Raw genomic sequence first — 19,529 nt, 5'->3', positions numbered from 1 at the left:
CGTGATTTAATCCATTGACAACACGTCGACCCCGGTAAACCACATGGATCCAATTCACTCTATTCCTTCCCCGCCTTTCACCCTCCTGAATGTCCAGGCCCCGATCACTCAAAATCTTTTTCACTCCATCTTTCCACATCCAATTTGGTCTCCCACTTCTCCTCGTTCCATCCACCTCTGTCACATATATCCTCTTGGTCAATCTTTCCTCACTCATTCTCTCCATGTGCCCAAACCATTTCAAAACACCCTCTTCTGCTCTCTCAACCACGCTCTTTTTATTTCCACACATCTCTCTTACCCTTACATTACTTACTCGATCAAACCACCTCACACCACATATTGTCCTCAAACATCTCATTTCCAGCACATCCACCCTCCTCCGCACAACTCTATCCATAGCCCACGCCTCGCAACCATACAACATTGTTGGAACCACTATTCCTTCAAACATACCCATTTTTGCTTTCGGAGATAATGTTCTCGACTTCCACACATTCTTCAAGGCTCCCAGGATTTTCGCACCCTCCCCCACCCTATGATTCACTTCCGCTTCCATGGTGTTCCTCCCACACAAGTCCCATAGGAGGAGAAACCGGTGAAAAATAACTCGCGAGGCCGAGCAACACATGGGGGGTATCAAACAGCTCGAGTCTCGTTGTGTACTGAGTTTATTTGCTTCGCTGAGTAAACATGATCTCTTCCTGCCAGTAAACAACAATGGGATCTTATACATTCAATAAGGCATCTTAGGATCTTATACATTCAATAAGGCATCTTACAGACTGACGTATCCACAACGGATTAAATGAGTCATTCCATTATTTTCGCAGTCAACTTTCATACGTCTGGCGCCAACTCTTGGTTCCATCCACTGCCAGATCCACTCCCAGATATCTAAAACACTTTACTTCCTTCAGTTTTTCTCCATTCAAACTTACCTCCCAATTGACTTGACCCTCAACCCTACTGTACCTAATAACCTTGCTCTTATTCACAGTTACTCTTAACTTTCTTCTTTCACACACTTTACCAAACACAGTCACCAGCTCCTGCAGTTTCTCACATGAATCAGCCACTAGCGCTGTATCATCAGCGAACAACAACTGACTCACTTCCCAAGCTCTCTCATCCACAACAGACTGCATACTTGCCCCTCTTTCCAAAACTCTTGCATTCACCTCCCTAACAACCCCATCCATAAACAAATTAAACAACCATGGAGACATCACACACCCCTTCCGTAAACCTACATTCACTGAGAACCAATCACTTTCCTCTCTTCCTACACGTACACATACCTTACATCCTCGATAAAAACTTTTCACTGCTTCTAACAACCTGCCTCCCACACCATATATTCTTAATACCTTCCACAGAGCATCTCTATCAACTGTATCATATGCCTTCTCCAGATTAATAAATGCTACAAACGAATCCATTTACTTTTCTAAGTATTTCTCACATACATTCTTCAAAGCAAACACCTGATCCACACATCCTCTACCACTTCTGAAACCAAACTGCTCTTCCCCAATCTGATGCTCTGTACATGCCTTCATCCTCTCAATCAATACCCTCCCATATGCTTTACCAGGGATACTCAACAAACTTATACCCCTGTAATTTGAGAACTCACTCTTATCCCCTTTGCCTTTGTACAATGGCACTATGCATATCTTAGTATGAAAGATATATATATATATATATATATATATATATATATTTATTTATTTATTTTGCTTTGTCGCTCTCTCCCGCGTTTGCGAGGTAGCGTAAGGAAACTGACGAAAGAAATGGCCCAACCCACCCCCATACATATGTATATACATACACGTCCACACACGCAAATATACATACCCATGCATCTCAATGTACATATAAATATACACAAAAAGACACATACGTATATGCTCATGCACACAATTAACACTGTCTGCCTTTATTCATTCCTATCGCCACCTCGCCACACATGGAATAACATCTCCCTCCCCCTCATGTGTGCGAGTTAGCGCTAGGAAAAGACAACAAAAGGCCCCATTCGTTCACACTCAGTCTCTAGCTGTCATGCAGTAATGCCCGAAACCACAGCCCAGTTTCCCCATCCAGGCCCCACAGAACTTTCCATGGTTTACCCCAGACACTTCACATGCCCTGATTCAATCCATTGACAACACGTCGACCCCGGTAAACCACATCGATCCAATTCACTCTATTCCTTCCCCACCTTTCACCCTCCTGAATGTTCAGGCCCCGATCACTCAAAATCTTTTTCACTCCATCTTTCCACCTCCAATTTGGTCTCCCACTTCTCCTCGTTCCCTCCACCTCTGACACATATATCCTCTTGGTCAATCTTTCCTCACTCATTCTCTCCATGTGCCCAAACCATTTCAAAACACCCTCTTCTGCTCTCTCAACCACGCTCTTTTTATTTCCACACATCTCTCTTACCCTTACATTACTTACTCGATCAAACCACCTCACACCACATATTGTCCTCAAACATCTCATTTCCAGCACATCCACCCTCCTGCGCACAACTCTATCCATAGCCCACGCCTCGCAACCATACAACATTGTTGGAACCACTGGTCCTTCAAACATACCCATTTTTGCTTTCGGAGATAATGTTCTCGACTTCCACACATTCTTCAAGGCTCCCAGGATTTTCGCACCCTCCCCCACCCTATGATTCACTTCCGCTTCTATGGTGTTCCTCCCACACAAGTCCCATAGGAGGAGAAACCGGTGAAAAATAACTCGCGAGGCGGAGCAACACATGGGGGGTATCAAACAGCTCGAGTCTCGTTGTGTACTGAGTTTATTTACTTCGCTGAGTAAACATGATCTCTTCCTGGCAGTAAGCAACAATGGGATCTTATACATTCAGTAAGGCATCTTAGGATCTTATACATTCAATAAGGCATCTTACAGACTGACGTATCCACAATGGATTAAATGAGTCATTCCATTATTTTCGCAGTCAACTTTCATACGTCTGGCGCCAACACATGGTTCCATCCACTGCCAGATCCACTCCCAGATATGTAAAACACTTTACTTCCTCCAGTTTTTCTCCATTCAAACTTACCTCCCAATTGACTTGACCCTCAACCCTACTGTACCTAATAACCTTGCTCTTATTCACAGTTACTCTTAACTTTCTTCTTTCACACACTTTACCAAACACAGTCACCAGCTTCTGCAGTTTCTCACATGAATCAGCCACTAGCGCTGTATCATCAGCGAACAACAACTGACTCACTTCCCAAGCTCTCTCATCCACAACAGACTGCATACTTGCCCCTCTTTCCAAAACTCTTGCATTCACCTCCCTAACAACCCCATCCATAAACAAATTAAGGAACCATGGAGACATCACACACCCCTACTGCAAACCTACATTCACTGAGAACCAATCACTTTCCTCTCTTCCTACACGCACACATGCCTTACATCCTCGATAAAAACTTTTCACTGCTTCAAACAGCTTGCCCCCACACCATATATTCTTAATACCACAACTCTATCCATAGCCCACGCCTCGCAATCATACAACAGTGTTGGAACCACTATTCCTTCAAACATACCCATTTTTGCTTTCCGAGATAATGTTCTCGACTTCCAATTTTCTTCAAGAATTTTCGCCCCCTCCCCCACCTTATGATTCACTTCCGCTCCCATGGTTCCATCCGCTGCCAGATCCACTCCCAGATATCTAAAACACTTTACTTCCTCCATTTTTTCTCCATTCAAACTTACCTCCCAATTGACTTAAACCTCAACCCTGCTGTACCTAATAACCTTGCTCTTATTCACATTTACTCTTAACTTTCTTCTTTCACACATTTTACCAAACTCAGTCACCAACTTCTGCAGTTTCTCACATGAATCAGCCACCAGCGCTGTATCATCAATGAACAACAACTGACTCACTTCCCAAGCTCTCTCATCCACAACAGACTCCATACTTGCCCCTCTTTCCAAAACTCTTGCATTCACCTCCCTAACAACCCCATCCATAAACAAATTAAATAACCATGGAGACATCACACACCCCTGCCGCAAACCTACACTCACTGAGAACCAATCACTTTCCCCTCTTCCTACTCGTACACATGCCTTACATCCTCGATAAAAACTTTTCACTACTTCTAACAACTTGCCTCCCACAACATATATTCTTAATACCTTCCACAGAGCATCTCTATCAACCCTATCATATGCCTTTCCAGATCCATAAATGCTACATACAAATCCATTTGCTTTTCTAAGTATTTCTCACATACATTCTTCAAAGCAAACACCTGATCCACACATCCTCTACCACTTCTGAAACCACACTGCTCTTCCCCAATCTGATGCTCTGTACACGCCTTCACCCTCTCAATCAACACCCTCCCATATAATTAACAGGACCACTCAACAAACTTATACCTCTGTAAATTGAGCACTCACTCTTATCCCCTTTGCCTTTGTACAATGGCACTATGCAAGCATTCCGCCGATCATCAGGCACCTCACCATGAATCATACATACATTAAATAACCTTACCAACCAGTCAACAATACAGTCATCTCTTTTTTGAAAAATTCCACTGCAATACCGTCCAAACCTGCTGCCTTGCCTTTCATCTTCCGCAAAGATTTTACTACCTCTTATCTGTTTACCAAATCATTTTCCCTAACCCTCTCACTTTGCACACCACCTCGACCAAAACACCCTATATCTGCCACTCTATCGTCAAACACATTCAACAAACCTCCAAAATACTCACTCCATCTCCTTCTCAGATCACCACTACTTGTTATCATCTCCACATTAGCCCCCTTCACTGAAGTTCACATTTGCTCCCTTGTCTTATGCACTTTATTTACCTCCTTCAAAAACATGTTTTTATTCTCCCTAAAATTTAATGATACTCTCTCACCCCAACTCTCATTTGCCCTCTTTTTCACCTCTTGCACCTTTCTCTTGACCTCCTGCCTCTTTCTGTTATACATCTCCCACTGATTTGCATTTTTTCCCTGCAAAAATCGTCCAAATGCCTCTCTCCTCTTTCACTAATAATCTTACTTCTTCATCCCACCACTCACTACCCTTTCTAATCAACCCACCTCCCACGCTTCTCATGCCACAAGTATCTTATGCGCAAGCCATCACTGCTTCCCTAAATACATCCCATTCCTCCCCCAGATGAAAGAATGGCCCAACCCACCCATATACACATGTATATACACACATGTCCACACACGCAGATATACATACCTATACATCTCACCGTATACATATATATACCAACACAGACATATACATATATACACATATACATATTTCATACTGTCTGCCTTTATTCATTCCCATCGCCACCCCGCCACACATGAAATAACAACCCCCTCCGCCCTCATGTGTGCGAGGTAGCGCTAGGAAAAGACAACAAAGGCCCCATTCGTTCACACGCAGTCTCTAGCTGCCATGTATAATGCACTGAAACCACAGGTCCCTTTCCACATCAAGGCCCCACAAACCTTTAATACCTTCCACATCAAAACACACTCACTCAGCTTCTCCCAAAACACTTGCCTATCATGGTCTTTCTTCTCATGCCCAGGTGCATATGCACCAATAATCACCCATCTCTCTCCATCCAGTTTCAGTGTTACCCATATCAATCTAGAGTCTACTTTCTTACACTCTATCACATACTCCCACCACTCTTGTCTTAGGAGTAGTACTACTCCTTCCCATGCTCTTGTCCTCTCACTAACCCCTGACTTTACTCCCAAGACATTCCCTAGACAACTCTTCCCCTTTACCCCTGAGCTTCCTTTCACTCAGAGCCAAAACATCCGGGTTCCTTTCCTCAAACATGCTACCTAAGTCTTCTTTTTTCTCATCTTGGTTACATCCACACAAATTTAGACACCCCAGTCTGAGCCTTCGAGGAGGATGAGCACTTCCCGCATGACTACTTCTTCTGTTTCCCCTATTAGAAAGTTAAAATACAAGGAGGGGAGGGTTTCCAGCCCCCGCTCCCGTCCCCTTTACTCGCCTTCTGTGACATGTGAGGAATGCGTGTGAAGTATTCTTTCTCCCCTATCCCCAGGAATATATATATTTATCTATCTATTTATTCATTTTCCTTTGTTGCTGTCTCCCGCGTTAGCGAGGCAGCGCAAGGAAAGAGAAGAAAGAATGGCCCAACCCACACACATACACATGTATATACATACACGCCTACACACGGAAATACACATACCGATACATCTCAACGTATACATATATATATATATACACACACATATACATATATACACATGTACAAAGTTCATAGTCTGCCTTTATTCATTCCCATCGCCATCCCGCTACACATGAAATAACAAACCCCCTCCCCCCTCATGTGTGCGAGGTAGCGCTAGGAAAAGACAACAAAGGCCACATTCGTTCACACCAGTCTCTAGCTGTTATGTAATAATGCACCGAGACTACAGCTCTCTTTCCACATCCAGGCCCCACAGAACTTTCCATGGTTTACCCCAGACGCTTCACATGACCAGGGTCAAAGTGAAGACAACAAAGGCCACATTCGTTCACACCAGTCTCTAGCTGTTATGTAATAATGCACCGAGACTACAGCTCTCTTTCCACATCCAGGCCCCACAGAACTTTCCATGGTTTACCCCAGACGCTTCACATGACCAGGGTCAAAGTGAAGACAACAAAGGCCACATTCGTTCACACCAGTCTCTAGCTGTTATGTAATAATGCACCGAGACTACAGCTCTCTTTCCACATCCAGGCCCCACAGAACTTTCCATGGTTTACCCCAGACGCTTCACATGACCAGGGTCAAAGTGAAGACAACAAAGGCCCCATTCGTTCACACGCAGTCTCTAGCTGCCATGTATAATGCACTGAAACCACAGGTCCCTTTCCACATCAAAACACACTCACTCAGCTTCTCCCAAAACACTTGCCTATCATGGTCTTTCTTCTCATGCCCTGGTGCATATGCACCAATAATCACCCATCTCTCTCCATCCAGTTTCAGTGTTACCCATATCAATCTAGAGTCTACTTTCTTACACTCTATCACATACTACCCCCACTCTTGTCTTAGGAGTAGTACTACTCCTTCCCATGCTCTTGTCCTCTCACTAACCCCTGACTTTACTCCCAAGACATTCCCTAGACAACTCTTCCCTTTACCCCTGAGCTTCCTTTCACTCAGAGCCAAAACATCCGGGTTCCTTTCCTCAAACATGCTACCTAAGTCTTCTTTTTTCTCATCTTGGTTACATCCACACAAAATTTAGACACCCAGTCTGAGCCTTCGAGGAGGATGAGCACTTCCCGCATGACTACTTCTTCTGTTTCCCCTATTAGAAAGTTAAAATACAAGAGGGGAGGTTTCAGCCCCCGCTCCCGTCCCCTTTACTCGCCTTCTGTGACATGTGAGGAATGCGTGTGAAGTATTCTTTCTCCCCTATCCCCAGGAATATATATATTTATCTATCTATTTATTCATTTTCCTTTGTTGCTGTCTCCCGCGTTAGCGAGGCAGCGCAAGGAAAGAGAAGAAAGAATGGCCCAACCCACACACATACACATGTATATACATACACGCCTACACACGGAAATACACATACCGATACATCTCAACGTATACATATATATACCAACACAGACATATACATATATACACATATACATATTTCATACTGTCTGCCTTTATTCATTCCATCGCCATCCCGCTTACACATGAAATAACAACCCCCTCCGCCCTCATGTGTGCGAGGTAGCGCTAGGAAAAGACAACAAAGGCCCCATTCGTTCACACGCAGTCTCTAGCTGCCATGTATAATGCACTGAAACCACAGGTCCCTTTCCACATCAAAACACACTCACTCAGCTTCTCCCAAAACACTTGCCTATCATGGTCTTTCTTCTCATGCCCTGGTGCATATGCACCAATAATCACCCATCTCTCTCCATCCAGTTTCAGTGTTACCCATATCAATCTAGAGTCTACTTTCTTACACTCTATCACATACTCCCACCACTCTTGTCTTAGGAGTAGTACTACTCCTTCCCATGCTCTTGTCCTCTCACTAACCCCTGACTTTACTCCCAAGACATTCCCTAGACAACTCTTCCCTTTACCCCTGAGCTTCCTTTCACTCAGAGCCAAAACATCCGGGTTCCTTTCCTCAAACATGCTACCTAAGTCTTCTTTTTTCTCATCTTGGTTACATCCACACAAAATTTAGACACCCAGTCTGAGCCTTCGAGGAGGATGAGCACTTCCCGCATGACTACTTCTTCTGTTTCCCCTATTAGAAAGTTAAAATACAAGAGGGGAGGTTTCAGCCCCCGCTCCCGTCCCCTTTACTCGCCTTCTGTGACATGTGAGGAATGCGTGTGAAGTATTCTTTCTCCCCTATCCCCAGGAATATATATATTTATCTATCTATTTATTCATTTTCCTTTGTTGCTGTCTCCCGCGTTAGCGAGGCAGCGCAAGGAAAGAGAAGAAAGAATGGCCAACACATCACTTAGCTGCTTCCAAAACACTTGCTTCTCATGGTCTTTCTTGTCATGCCCAGTTGCATAGGCACCAGTAATCACCCATCTTTCTGCGTCCACTTTCAGTTTTACCCATATCAATCTAGAGTTTACTTTCTGATACTCTATCACATACTCACATATATATATATATGTGTAGTGGAGTCACTCATCTCCTAAATTTATGTCTGGTGGAGTTAAAGGGTTAATTGAAAAAGAAAATAGCTAACATACTCTTCATCATTCCCCCTCATCAAGGGGTTAGAGTTTTTAAGGTGAGGAGTACATTAGTTTGCATTTTTGATGTGGCTAGCTAACTAGAGCTATGCACACATAGCAGGCAATACCATGCTTACATTTCCCAGAAACAGGGCCGGGACCATGTCTCTTAATTGATTGCTATCACTACTGTTGTACTCAGAGACTCTTAACTAGAGGTCTGGTGCAGTGCACCAACATTTGTTAGTCATCTTTCCCTTTCACTCTTAACACCTGGAAATCACTCCTGTTCCTCATTACACTTTTGCTAATTATTCAGCTAATCATTTGCTCAGTCTCTAATGATTTAAATTATTCACCTGGTAAACACAGTTTTATTCTCCTAACAAATACTGTTTCCTCTTATGATATAGTACAAGAATAAAGCCCTTCCTTCATTTAGGAGAGTTATATTGGAAATATTTCAAGTTATTTCTTTGAACTTTCAGATGCCATATTGTTGCAGATCACTTAGCTCCACATAATTCTTGATGATCTTTAAAATATCTGTAAGACAAGGTTTACTGAATTAAATTTTTTATGGGTTGTATAACTTTGTTCTCCATCATGATGATCTTTATGCTTCTTAACACATTCATTGTGGAATGCTACAACAGCGACACCAAGTAACTTAAAATGATCATAAGTTGTAGCTGTAGGAACAACCTTTTACATTTCACATCAGAGAAGGAAAATGGTGACAGTGTCAAGAAATGGCAATGCATGAAACTGATGGTAGACAATGAGCTAGTTGTTCTGAGGAAGGCAACTCATGAAACTGATGGTAGACAGTGAGCTAACTGCTTCTGAGTACATGGGTCAGTAGCCTTCAGAATATCATAGGAGGGACCATAATATCCATTTGCTGCAAGACTATCTTTGGCCCCTGCCAGCCCATCTAAGCCCAGGGGACAGATATTATTGTAAGAACTGATGATATCCTGGATGGAGAAGTTTGATGAACTCATTGAGTTAGAAAGTGAAGAAAAAGAAAAAAGTGAAACATGACAGTGACAGCTCTGAATTTGATGATCCAGGCACCGCACAGCGGAAAAGAACATGACCACAGATCAGCTAGCACTGGCTATTTATTTGGTATTGAAAAATTAGATATATACACATTGATGTAATGAATGGAAATGTTGAATTCAAACTAAGACTTAGTAGAACGAATGTAATTAAGAAACAAATAGCTTATCATCACAGCTCCTCCCTGAGTTGCCAGATGATAGAAACAGTATAAAGCATCTATAAAATAGTTATGGCATTTTCCCTTATTTTCTTGGACAAATATAGATTTTTTTTTTGAAATCACTCATTTTCTAAAGTACAAAAATACTACACAGACAACTAGGATTTTCATAAGATTTCATAGATTAAAATGTGGCCTGAAATAACTTTTTCAGAAAGATCTTTGCATCATTCATACGCTTATGAATTGTAATAAACATTCATGAAAAACAGAAATTCAGACACTCTTATTTGTGGTAAATGTACACTTCAGATTCCAAATTTATTTGTGTCATGAAAATAAAAAAAAAAATGTGGAAAGGGGAAAACTCAGAATGTTCATGTGTCTGGCACTGTAAACAAGAATTTCCTTTATACAAAAGCAAGCTTAGACCCTTCTACAAGGTCAAGGGAGCTACCAGAACATGTTTTATATATATATATATATATATATATATATATATATATATATATATATATATATATATATATATATATATATATATATATATATATTTTTTTTTTTTTTTTTTTTTTATTGTCGCTGTCTCCCGCGTTTGCGAGGTAGCGCAAGGAAACAGACGAAAGAAATGGCCCCCCCCCATACACATGTACATACACACGTCCACACACGCAAATATACATACCTACACAGCTTTCCATGGTTTACCCCAGACGCTTCACATGCCTTGATTCAATCCACTGACAGCACGTCAACCCCTGTATACCACATCGCTCCAATTCACTCTATTCCTTGACCTCCTTTCACCCTCCTGCATGTTCAGGCCCCGATCACACAAAATCTTTTTCACTCCATCTTTCCACCTCCAATTTGGTCTCCCTCTTCTCCTCGTTCCCTCCACCTCCGACACATATATCCTCTTGGTCAATCTTTCCTCACTCATTCTCTCCATGTGCCCAAACCATTTCAAAACACCCTCTTCTGCTCTCTCAACCACGCTCTTTTTATTTCCACACATCTCTCTTACCCTTACGTTACTTACTCGATCAAACCACCTCACACCACACATTGTCCTCAAACATCTCATTTCCAGCACATCCATCCTCCTGCGCACAACTCTATCCATAGCCCACGCCTCGCAACCATACAATATATATATATATATATATATTTTTTTTTCATACTATTCGCCATTTCCCGCGATAGCGAGGTAGCGTTAAGAACAGAGGACTGGGCCTTTTTTGGAATATCCTCACCTGGCCCCCTCTGTTCCTTCTTTTGGAAAAAAAAAAAAAAAGAGAGAGGGAAGGATTTCCAGCCCCCGCTCCCTCCCCTTTTAGTCGCCTTCTACGACACGCAGGGAATACGTGGGATGTATTCTTAATCCCCTATCCCCAGGGATATATATATATATATATATATATATATATATATATATATATATATATATATATATATATATATATATATATATATATATTTTTTTTTTTTTTTTTCATACTATTCGCCATTTCCCGCGATAGCGAGGTAGCGTTAAGAACAGAGGACTGGGCCTTTGAGGGAATATCCTCACCTGGCCCTCTTCTCTGTTCCTTCTTTTGGAAAATTAAAAAAAAAAAAAAAACGAGAGGGGAGGATTTCCAGCCCCCCGCTCCCTTCCCTTTTAGTCGCCTCCTACGACACGCAGGGAATACGTGGGAAGTATTCTTTCTCCCCTATCCCCAGGGAAAATATATATATATATATATATATATATATATATATATATATATATATATATGTGTGTGTGTGTGTGTGTATGTGTGTGTGTGTGTGTGTGTATGTGTGTGTGTGTGTGTGTGTGTGTATATATCGAGGATGTAAGGCATGTGTACGTGTAGGAAGAGAGGAAAGTGATTGGTTCTCAGTGAGTGTAGGTTTGCGGCAGGGGTGTGTGATGTCTCCATGGTTGTTTAATTTGTTTATGGATGGGGTTGTTAGGGAGGTGAATGCAAGAGCTTTGGAAAGAGGGGCAAGTATGATGTCTGTTGGGGATGAGAGAGCTTGGGAAGTGAGTCAGTTGTTGTTCGCTGATGATACAGCGCTGGTGGCTGATTCATGTGAGAAACTACAGAAGCTGGTGACTGAGTTTGGTAAAGTGTGTGAAAGAAGAAAGTTAAGAGTGAATGTGAATAAGAGCAAGGTTATTAGGTACAGTAGGGTTGAGGGTCAAGTCGATTGGGAGGTAAGTTTGAATGGAGAAAAACTGGAGGAAGTAAAGTGTTTTAGATATCTGGGAGTGGATCTGGCAGTGGATGGAACCATGGAAGCGGAAGTGAATCATAGGGTGGGGAAGGGGGCGAAAATTCTGGGAGCCTTGAAGAATGTATGGAAGTCGAGAACATTATCTCCGAAAGCAAAAATGGGTATGTTTGAAGGAATAGTGGTTCCAACAATGCTGTATGGTTGCGAGGGGTGGGCTATGGATAAAGTTGTGCGCAGGAGGGTGGATGTTCTGGAAATGAGATGTTTGAGGGCAATGTGTGGTGTGAGGTGGTGTGATCAAGAAAGTAATATAATGGTAAGAGAGATGTGTGGAAATAAAAAGAGCGTGGTTGAGAGAGCAGTAGAGGGTGTTTTGAAATGGTTTGGGCACATGGAGAGAATGAGCGAGGAAAGATTGACCAAGAGGATATATGTGTCGGAGGTGGAGGGAACGAGGAGAAGTGGGAGACCAAATTGGAGGTGGAAAGATGGAGTAAAAAAGATTTTGAGTGATCGGGGCCTGAACATTCAGGAGGGTGAAAGGCGGGCAAGGAATAGAGTGAATTGGATCGATGTGGTATACAGGGGTTGACGTGCTGTCAAAGGATTGAATCAGGGCATGTGAAGCGTCTGGGGTAAACCATGGAAAGTTCTGTGGGGCCTGGATGTGGAAAGGGAGCCGTGGTTTCGGGCATTATTGCATGACAGCTAGAGACTGAGTGTGAACGAATAGGGCCTTTGTTGTCTTTTCCTAGCGCTACCTCGCACACATGAGGGGGGAGGGGGATGTTATTCCATGTGTGGCGAGGTGGCGATGGGAATGAATAAAGGCAGACAGTGTGAATTGTGTGCATATGTATATATGTATGTGTCTATGTGTGTATATATATGTGTACATTGAGATGTATGGGTATGTATATTTGCGTGTGTGGACGTGTATGTATATACTTGTGTATGGGGGTGGGTTGGGCTATTTCTTTCGTCTGTTTCCTTGCGCTACCTCGCGAACACGGGAGACAGCGACTAAGCAAAATAATAAAAATAATAATAGATATGTGAGAAACTGCAGAAGCTGGTGACTGAGCCTGGTAAAGTGTGTGAAAGAAGAAAGTTAAGAGTAAATGTGAATAAGAGCAAATTTATTAGGTACAGTAGGGTTGAGGGTCAAGTCAATTGGGAGGTAAGTTTGAATGGAGAAAAACTGGAGGAAGTAAAGTGTTTTAGATATCTGGGAGTGGATCTGGCAGCGGATGGAACCATGGAAGCGGAAGTGAATCATAGGGTGGGGGAGGGGGCGAAAATCCTGGGAGTCTTGAAGAATGTGTGAAAGTCGAGAACATTATCTCGGAAAGCAAAAGTAGGTATGTTTGAAGGAATAGTGGTTCCAACAATGTTGTATGGTTGCGGGGCGTGGGCTATGGATAGAGTTGTGCGCAGGAGGGTGGATGTGCTGGAAATGAGATGTTTGAGGACAATGTGTCGTGTGAGGTGGTTTGATCGAGTAAGTAATGTAAGGGTAAGAGAGATGTGTGGAAATAAAAAGAGCGTGGTTGAGAGAGCAGAAGAGGGTGTTTTGAAATGGTTTGGGCATATGGAGAGAATGAGTGAGGAAAGATTGACCAAGAGGATATATGTGTCGGAGGTGGAGGGAACGAGGAGAAATGGGAGACCAAGTTGGAGGTGGAAAGATGGAGTGAAAAAGATTTTGTGTGATCGGGGCCTGAACATGCAGGAGGGTGAAAGGCGGGGAAGGAATACAGTGAATTGGATCGATGTGGTATACCGGGGTTGACATGCTGTCAGTGGATTGAATCAGGGCATATGAAGCGTCTGGGGTAAACCATGGAAAGTTGTGTGGGGCCTGGATGTGGAAAGGGAGCTGTGGTTTCGGGCATTATTGCGTGACAGCTGGAGACTGAGTGTGAACGAATGGGGCCTTTGTTGTCTTTTCCTAGTGCTACCTCGCACACATGAGGGGGGAGGGGGATGTTATTCCATGTGTGGCGAGGTGGCGATGGGAATGAATAGGGGCAGACAGTGTGAATTGTGTGCATGGGTATATATGTATGTGTCTGTGTGTGTATATATATGTGTACATTGAGATGTATAGGTATGTATATTTGCGTGTGTGGGCGTGTGTGTGTGTACATTGTGTATGGGGGTGGGTTGGGCCATTTCTTTCGTCTGTTTCCTTGCGCTACCTCGCAAACGCGGGAGACAGCGACAAAGCAAAATAAATAATATATATATATATATATATATATATATATATATATATATATATATATATATATATATATATATATATGGGGATAGGGGAGAAAGAATACTTCCCACGCATTCCTCACGTCTCGTAGAAGGCGACTAAAGGGGACGGGAGCGGAGGGCTAGAAACCCTCCTCTTCTTGTTGTATTTTAACTTTCTAAAAGGGGAAACAGAAGGAGTCACGCGGGGAGTGTTCATCCTCCTCGAAGGCTCAGACTGGGGTGTCTAAATGTGTGTGGATGTAACTAAGATGAGAAAAAAGGAGAGAAAGGAAGTATGTTTGAGGAAAGGAACCTGGATGTTTTGGCTCTGAGTGAAAGGAAGCTCAAGGGTAAAGGGAAAGAGTGGTTTGGGAATGTCTTGTGAGTAAAGTCAGGCGTTAATGAGAGGACAAGAGCAAGGGAAGGAGTAGCACTACTCCTGAAACAGGAGTTGTGGGAGTATGTGATAGAGTGTAAGAAAGTAAACTCTAGATTCATATAGGTAAAACTGAAAGTTGATGGAGAGAGATGGGTGATTACTGGTCCATATGCACCTGGGCATGAGAAGAATGGTCAGGAAAGGCAAGTGTCTCGGGAGCAGTTGAATGAGTGTGTTAGTGGTTTTGATGCACGAGACCGGGTTATAGTGATGGGTGATTTGAATGCAAAGGTGAGTAATGTGGAAGTTGAGGGAATAATTGGTATACATGGGTTGTTCAGTGTTGTAAATGGAAATGGTTAAGAGCTTGTAGATTTCTGTGCTGAAAAAAGACTGGTGATTGGGAATACCTGGTTTAAAAAGAGAGATATACATAAGTATACGTATGTAAGTAGGAGAGATGGCCAGAGAGCGTTATTGGATTATGTATTAATTAATAGGCGCGCGAAAGAGAGACTTTTGTATGTCAATGTGCTGAGAGGTGCAACTGGACGGATGTTTGATCATTATCTTGTGGAGGCGAAGGTGAAGATTTGTGGGGGTTTTCAGAAAAGAAGAGAGAATGTTGGGGTGAAGAGAGTGGTGAGAGTAAGTGAGCCTGGGAAGGAGACTTGTGTGAGGAAGTACCAGGAGACACTGAATACAGAATGGAAAAAGGAGAGAACAAAGGACGTAAAGGGAGTGGGGGAGGAATGGGATGTATTTAGGGAAGCAGTGATGGCTTGTGCGAAAGATGCTTGTGGCTTGAGAAGCGTGGGAGGTGGGCAGATTAGAAAGGGTAGTGAGTGGTGGGATGAAGATGTAAGACTGTTAGTGAAAGAGAAGAGAGAGGCATTTGGACGATTTTTGCAGGGAAATAATGCAAATGAGTGGGAGATGTATAAAAGAAAGAGGCATGAGGTCAAGAGAAAGGTGCAAGAGGTGAAAAAGAGGGCAAATGAGAGTTGGGGTGAGAGAGTATCATTAAATTTTAGGGAGAATAAAAAGATGTTTTGGAAGGAGGTAAATAAAGTGCGTAAGACAGGGGAAGAAATGGGAACATCAGTGAAGGGGGCTAATGGGGAGGTGATAACAAGTAGTGGTGATGTGAGAAGGAGATGGAGTGAGGATTTTGAAGGTTTGTTGAATGTTTTTGATGATAGAGTGGCAGATGTAGGGTGTTTTGGTCGAGGTGGTGTGCAAAGTGAGAGGGTTAGGGAGAATGATTTGGTAAACAGAGGAGAGGTAGTAAAAGCTTTGCGGAAGATAAAAGCCGGCAAGGCAGCGGGTTTGGACGGTATTGCAGTGGAATTTATTAAAAAAAGGGTGTGACTGTATTGTTGACTGGTTGGTAAGGTTATTTAATGTATGTATGATTCATGGTGAGGTGCCTGAGAATTGGTGGAATGCTTGCATAGTGCCATTGTACAAAGGCAAAGGGGATAAGAGTGAGTGCTCAAATTACAGAGGTATAAGTTTGTTGAGTATTCCTGGTAAATTATATGGGAGGGTATTGATTGAGAGGGTGAAGGCATGTACAGAGCATCAGATTGGGGAAGAGCAGTGTGGTTTCAGAAGTGGTAGAGGATGTGTGGATCAGGTGTTTGCTTTGAAGAATGTAGTGAGAAATACTTAGAAAAGCAAATGGATTTGTATGTAGCATTTATGGATCTGGAGAAGGCATACGATAGAGTTGATAGAGATGCTCTGTGGAAGGTATTAAGGATATATGGAGTGGGAGGCAAGTTGTTAGAAGCAGTGAAAAGTTTTTATCGAGGATGTAAGGCATGTGCACGTGTAGGAAGAGAGGAAAGTGATTGGTTCTCAGTGAATGTAGGTTTGCGGCAGGGGTGTGTGATGTCTCCATGGTTGTTTAATTTGTTTATGGTTGGGGTTGTTAGGGAGGTGAATGCAAGAGTTTTGGAAAGAGGGGCAAGTATGCAGTCTGTTGTGGATGAGAGAGCTTTGGAAGTGAGTCAGTTGTTGTTCGCTGATGATACAGTGCTGGTGGCTGATTCATGTGAGAAACTGCAGAAGCTGGTGACTGAGTTTGGTAAAATGTGTGAAAGAAGAAAGTTGAGAGTAAATGTGAATAAGAGCAAGGTTATTAGGTACAGTAGGGTTGAGGGTCAAGTCAATTGGGAGGTAAGTTTGAATGGAGAAAAACTAGAGAAAGTGAGGTGTTTAAGATATCTGGGAGTGGATTTGGCAGCGGATGGAACCATGAAAGCAGAAGTGAATCATAGGGTGGGGGAGGGGGCAAAAATTCTGGGATCGTTGAAGAATGTATGGAAGTCGAGAAGATTATCTCGGAAAGCAAAAATGGGTATGTTTGAAGGAATAGTGGTTCCAACAATGTTGTATGGTTGCGAGGCGTGGGCTTTGGATAGAGTTGTGCGCAGGAGGGTGGATGTGCTGGAAATGAGATGTTTGAGGACAATATGTGGTGTGAGGTGGTTTGATCGAGTAAGTAATAATAGGGTAAGAGAGATGTGTGGTAATAAAAAGAGTGTGGTTGAGAGAGCAGAAGGGGGTGTTTTGAAATGGTTTGGTCACAGGATATATGTGTCAGAGGTGGAGGGAACGAGAAGTGGGAGACCAAATTGGAGGTGGAAAGAGTGATCGGGGTCTGAACATGCAGGAGGGTGAAAGGCATGCAAGGAATAGAGTGAATTGGAACAATGTGGTATACCTTGGTCGACATGCTGTCAGTGGATTGAACCAGGGCATGTGAAGCGTCTGGGGTAAACCATGGGAAGTTTTGTGGGGCCTGGATGTGGAAAGGGAGCTGTGGTTTCAGTGCATTGTTACATGACAGCTAGAGACTCAGTGTGAACAAATGTGGCCTTTGTTGTCTTTTCCAAGCGCTACCTCGCACACATGAGGGGGAAGGGGGTTGTTATTTCATGTGTGGCGAAGTGGCTGTGGGAATGAATAAAGGCAGACAGTATGAATTATGTACATGTGTATATATGCATATGCCTGTGTGTGTATATATATGTATACGTTGAGATGTATAAGTATGTGTATTTGCGTGTATGGACGTGTATGTACATACATGTGTATGTCGGTGGGTTGGGCCATTCTTTCGTCTGTTTCCTTGCGCTACCTCGCTAACGCGGGAGACAGCGACAAAACAAAATAAATAGATAAATAAATATCTTTTTTTAATTCAGTCTACACCAATTTCCAGTCAAAATATGAAATAATTAGCCCTTTGATTTACTGGAATTTCCCCACACATGTTGGCATCTTTATATGTACAGCACTTCACAGTGAATGGGTTTACAGTTTTATGGTCATCATGTTTGTTATAAATGTAAATCCTCCTCCTCTCCAAGATTATGGTCTTTATTTATTTTATTCATAATTGCCCCAGGACTAATTCGTTTGGAGTGAGAGGTTCTTTGACAAGACTGTACTCCCAGTGATACAGCCTCACCAAAGAGTTAACCTTGTGCAGGCAGAGTCCTGTAACACCTATGGGCATTATGGCTATGATAACTGTGTTTTCTCTAAGATAATGGTTGTAATTTGTTATTACTGTGTGTTCTCATGTAATATTGGTTGTTAGTATGGTTATCATACCTATGTGTTTTCAAGGATGGTGGATTATGCTTGTTATAGCTGTATTGTTATGTTACCCAGGATCTTGGTCATTATAAAAGTGTCTGTTCCCAGATTCAAATTCATCATGAATATTTGTTTTCTACTGCCTTGGGTTAGAGAACATTATGCTTATTTCTATTATGTTTCCCTTGGCTGATGTTCATTACAATTTTATTAAGCATATTACTGCAAGCTGTTTGCCATCTTAACTGTAGTAAGTATGTGTTACCTTAGATTCAGTCATTATTGTTAAAAATGTGCATTGTTTTTGGCTTATGGCTTTTATGGTTATGATCTTGCTAATGTAACTTGATTATTCTTTGTTTTCCCTCAGATTTCACTCCATTAAGTTGCCTGAGTGTGACCTTACTGCTGATGTGGGTTTGAAGCTTGAGTGCAGCCTTATCAAAGCTGAAGTCAAGACCTGCCAATTTATCCCTTTCTCTTACATTGAAAAGGTTGAGGAGATGAGCAAGTATTCTTTTATTACAATCAAGGATACCAATGTAGAAGAATATGCCTATTCACTTGCTTTTTGCCTGATCCCGTCACGGTAAAACTCAACCTTGTGGGGGACCCTGATTACTTACCACAACTGAAAAAGTTACTAAAAGTCATCTCCATGAAGAACTGTGTGGTTGACCTTGAACTCAATCACCATCTACTTCATCCCATGGAAAATAAATTGTCAGATGACCTTCTGCTGTGCCTGCAACATGAAAATGCTAGGTCAGTTTTTAATAATTGGCTGTAAAATTCATTGTGTTGGTTACATTTAACCTCATATGCTTTCTCCACAAAAGATCTCCGGGAGCAGTAGATATTGCTGAATACCTGAGGGCCTTAAGCTTTGCAGACATTTAAGGCTGTGGCTACAACATCATAATTTGCACAGTGAATATAGACAAGGCTCACTTTATGGAAATTTTCTCATCTTGATGCAAATATTTTTCACAAATAACAAATTGAAAACATACCAGCATCTGAGTATT

General features: G+C 42.3%; 2 protein-coding genes across 8 annotated transcripts in view; both read left to right on the top strand.

Annotated features, from left to right (window-relative positions):
• The window catches only part of LOC139750894 (uncharacterized), a 145,438-nt gene extending 126,344 nt beyond the window's left edge, over positions 1-19,094 (top strand). For all 4 annotated transcript variants that reach the window (XM_071665761.1, XM_071665763.1, XM_071665764.1 and 1 more), the window contains one exon: positions 18,872-19,094. In XM_071665761.1, coding sequence (XP_071521862.1) covers positions 18,872-19,094 — 223 coding nt within the window. The remainder of the gene's footprint in view (positions 1-18,871) is intronic.
• A 40-nt stretch (positions 19,095-19,134) lies between these two features.
• Positions 19,135-19,529, top strand: part of LOC139750898 (uncharacterized) — a 265,619-nt gene continuing 265,224 nt past the window's right edge. For all 4 annotated transcript variants that reach the window (XM_071665778.1, XM_071665777.1, XM_071665774.1 and 1 more), the window contains exon 1: positions 19,135-19,266. In XM_071665778.1, coding sequence (XP_071521879.1) covers positions 19,160-19,266 — 107 coding nt within the window. In that variant the 5' untranslated portion in view covers positions 19,135-19,159. The remainder of the gene's footprint in view (positions 19,267-19,529) is intronic.

This window comes from Panulirus ornatus, chromosome 10 (assembly GCF_036320965.1).
Source record: "Panulirus ornatus isolate Po-2019 chromosome 10, ASM3632096v1, whole genome shotgun sequence".
NCBI lineage: Eukaryota > Metazoa > Arthropoda > Malacostraca > Decapoda > Palinuridae > Panulirus > Panulirus ornatus.
This window is presented reverse-complemented; position numbering and strand designations above follow the sequence as displayed.